Here is a 3,921-nt window from a genome sequence, read left to right as displayed (position 1 = left end):
ACCCGGCAACTGGGCGGCCAGGTTACTTCATTTAAGTGGCTCAAGGCGTTGACCCTCCAATTTTACGTCATCACCACACGATTGAAAAAAATCATAATCTCACCCGCAAAATAAAAAATAAAAAAAAATCATAACCTGACTCTAGCGCACACGAAGCAAGAACTGTAGTACAATATCTTCCCTTCCAAATGGTTTCTCAAAAGCTGCATCCACACACATACTCCTGCTATGCAACCTTCGGTTTGGGTACCAGATTGTCATGATTATTATTCTTTTGAAGATATTTTACATATGAACTTGTGTAGTAAGAAATTTGGAGTCAGTCAAGTCCATGATCACAGCTGCAATGATAAAGAGGCATGCATGATGCCAAGTCGCTGTGAAAACGTGACAGGCCAAGAAATTCAGTGGCAGGAGGGGCTTCAACTCCTCTGTCACCACATGTCATTTGTCATTGACCAGTCCTTACGAGATCGGTTCCATTAATTGAAAATATGCAGGAATCTTTGTACAACTAATAACGTGCACAGGAGAATGCCAGTCCAGCCATCAGAGTTGCACAACGGAGACATGCTGGTTGCACAATAGTTAAGGTGAAACTAGGCTCTGCAACTACGATCTCATTCGCTGCCTCAAGAAAACATTCATCACAGGAAAGACAAGTGGGAACAAAATCTTACACTGCTGTGTATTAGCCACCATAGCAGCAACAGATGATCCGCAGCAACAATGATCTCGTTCAAAGATTCCCCAGCGTTCATCGCAGGAATGACAAGTGGGGAGAAATCTTATGGTGCTGTCTATTTGTCTCCATAATAGCAAGTAGTAGTACTGTATTATACAAGTGCCTGGAAGGAACACCGCAACTCGTCCATGCAGTTGCACTACAAGACTACAAGTACAACAATGGTGGAACCATTAGGGCCAGAGTGTAAGTTTCCCCATCCAAACGTGTTTAGCTACTAGAGATATGCTCAATGTGAAGAGAACAGAAGATGATGGGATCCTTGGAGATGAATCATTGTGTAGGAGCAATGTGATATGCGGACTTCACTTTCTTTTCCAACATGGAGACATGCTTATCAAGCATGGACACCACTGCCTCAAACTCACTCACCTGCTGGTCTATCGCGTCGATCTGCGTTGTGTACTCGTCAAACCGTTGGTTTTTCTCATTCAGCTGTTCTACAAAGACCCGCAGACCGGATGCAACATCTCCGTAGTTACTGTATTCCTCTGTCACGCGTTGATTCATCTTTTCAAGCAGTGAGAGCTGGTTGTTGGTTCCCTGAAAAGGATGTGACATCTTAAGGGAAAAATAAATGCTGACGAATCACAAATGTTGATAACAGCAAAAGCCAGTAACCCTGCCGATAAAGATTGGCAAGGGACAGTTAACCATTTTTGTTTTTTGAAATACATCATAGAAAACCAAATCTAAAGTTGTATTAAATCTGTCACCTTTCACTGAAGATTCAGATTAAGAAAATATTAACCATCCCTTAACCTTCAATGAATCTACATGGTTTGGTGAAGTTATTTACAATACATTTAATTACCCTTAGCTACCAAAGCACTTTCCGTCATCATTTATTGCTCAAATCAAAATAACGCTTTGTTGGCAAACATGAAAATAATCTAACTGTATGAGAAGTAGTACAGTACCGGAAAGCTATTTGGTACACTGCATAGCACAAACACCAAACCAAGTGGGATGGTTTCTATTTGTGCAAAGGCCTGTCAATGTCAATACCATTTATCTAGTTTTCTTCTTTTGATTAAGTAAGCAAATCAATGCTCTGTGGCTTATGCTGCCAATCTGAATTCATGCACTTCAGCAATGCCTTATCATGTTAAGCGAAGCAATGCCTATATAAATGTGTCATCTGTGAGCTACAAAAGTGTAGTGTCTGAATTGTGATGCGCTTTTTGGCCCCTGAAGAAGTACTCAATCCCTCAAGAAACAAAGAACCGAGCACAGACCCCATAGCCTAGGCTACAAATTCAACACAGCCATTTCAAATCACAAATAAAGCTAACCGAGTTTTGCGCCTTCAAGCATAAATGAGAAATAACCTGAGAATGGATGCACTAAAGCACGTTGCGTAGCCTCACTGGTGTCCAGAGAATGCAACGGGCATGTATTCATTTTGGCGTACCAACTCAATGGTAGAAGGACCCCGGCTCGCCACTGATTTTTAATTTTGTGGCGGATGCCTTTTCGGGAATGATTGGGAAAGCCAGGTCGGCGGGTCACATCAAAGGTTTAGTGGCCCACCTCATTCCCGGCGGGGTCTCGCACCTGCAATATGCCGACGATACAATGCTCCTTTTCGAGCCTGACTTACATAGTATCGCGTCGATCAAGCTGTTGCTTATAACTTTCGAACTCCTCTCTGGGCTGAAAATAAATTTCCTCAAGAGTGAGGTTATTACCATAGGGATGAGTCATCAAGATAGTAGGCATGTTGCCAATCTTCTTAATTGTAAGCTTGGGGGCTTTCCAAGTAAGTATCTTGGCCTCCCGATCTCCCACCGAAAATTGTCGATCTCGGAATGGGAGCCATTATATGGCAAGGTGGCAAATCGGGTGAGTCCATGGAGAGGAAGATTCATGTCCTCGGCGGCTAGATTAATCCTTACAAATACTAGCCTATCTACCTTGCCTCTCTTTACCATGGGTATGTTTCTCTTAGCGGACGGGGTGCACGCGAAGATTGACACGCCCCGTTCCAAGTTCTTTTGGGAAGGGACTGGAACTAAAAAGAAATACCACCTAGTTAGGTGGGCGGCTGTGTGTAGACCTAAAAAGTATGGCGGCTTGGGGATCATCAACTCAAAGCTGATGAACGTGGCCCTCCTAACGAAATGGTGGTGGCGGCTTGCCCAAAAAGAGTCGGGGCTCTGGGCTGATATCCTTAGGGCTAAGTACTTCCCGGATGGAAACCTGTTCAAAGCCAAGAGCAAGGGTTCGACGTTTTGGACAATGTAGCCAAATGGAATGGTCCCTCGGCTCGTGTATCGTGTGTGGGAATCACGAGGACGCAAACCATGTCTTTTTTCAATGTGCGTTAGCTAGGTTTGCGTGGAGTGCGGTGAGGGAAGCTTTCCAGCAAAATTGGAGCCCCGCGTCGTGCTCTGACTTGCTCCAGATAGTGCAAACCCAGAAGGGAACTAGTGGGCGGATTGTTTGGAGATGCGTAGGGGCGCTTCTGTGGGCTCTACGGACTATTAGAAACAAAATGACTATTGAAAAAAAGTTCCCTTCTCACCCCGCTGATGTTATATTTAAATGTCATCTCTTCTTACAGATGTTGACACCGTTGGGGAAGCAGCGCGATGCTGAGCAGATGTCGGAGGCCATGGAGAAGATTAGAAGCACTTTGACGACGGCGCGTCACCCTCCGTAGATGGTCTCACCTTTTGGTTGTGAGGTACTAGTTTTTAGGAAGCAGGGTCTGGGCTATGTTGTTATTTGAGATGTAACCCGTGCTCCTTTACGCCTCGACGTACTTTCATGTTTGGTTTCTTTTCGGCCTGTAAGACTATTGAACCTTGTGACGGTTGCTTGGTGGCTTTATTAATTTGAAGTCGAACGCGTCTTCGTTCCAAAAAACTCAATGGTAGAAAATCCACTTTAGCACTACATGATCAGTGATTGCTTTCGTCTGCTACTGCAAGTCCTTCGAACTGAGGCATCGGAAACCAAATGGGGGCAAATGTTAACGAAGCCCCCGTGAGTATACCAGATCCAGAAAATACCTAGACAATCCGTGCACCAGTCCAAGCTACGAAATCTGAACGAACGACCACGGGGCTCTGCGCTAGGGTTATGGCACGATTTTTTTATCGCGTTAGCTAATCAAATCAACACCAAACAATCGCTCTTCTTTTCGTCCGTTTGCACACGACGGCTGAGAT

General features: G+C 44.6%; 1 protein-coding gene across 1 annotated transcript in view; it reads right to left on the bottom strand.

Annotated features, from left to right (window-relative positions):
- Nucleotides 1–663: 663 nt before the first annotated feature.
- Nucleotides 664–3,921, bottom strand: part of LOC119323821 (biogenesis of lysosome-related organelles complex 1 subunit 2-like) — a 3,695-nt gene continuing 437 nt past the window's right edge. The window contains exon 2 of the mRNA XM_037597529.1: nucleotides 664–1,288. Coding sequence (XP_037453426.1) covers nucleotides 1,019–1,288 — 270 coding nt within the window. The 3' untranslated portion in view covers nucleotides 664–1,018. The remainder of the gene's footprint in view (nucleotides 1,289–3,921) is intronic.

The sequence above is a fragment of the Triticum dicoccoides genome, chromosome 6B (assembly GCF_002162155.2).
Source record: "Triticum dicoccoides isolate Atlit2015 ecotype Zavitan chromosome 6B, WEW_v2.0, whole genome shotgun sequence".
NCBI classification, from domain to species: domain Eukaryota; kingdom Viridiplantae; phylum Streptophyta; class Magnoliopsida; order Poales; family Poaceae; genus Triticum; species Triticum dicoccoides.
Note: the sequence above shows the minus strand (reverse complement) of the source record. Positions and strands in the feature narration are given on the sequence as shown.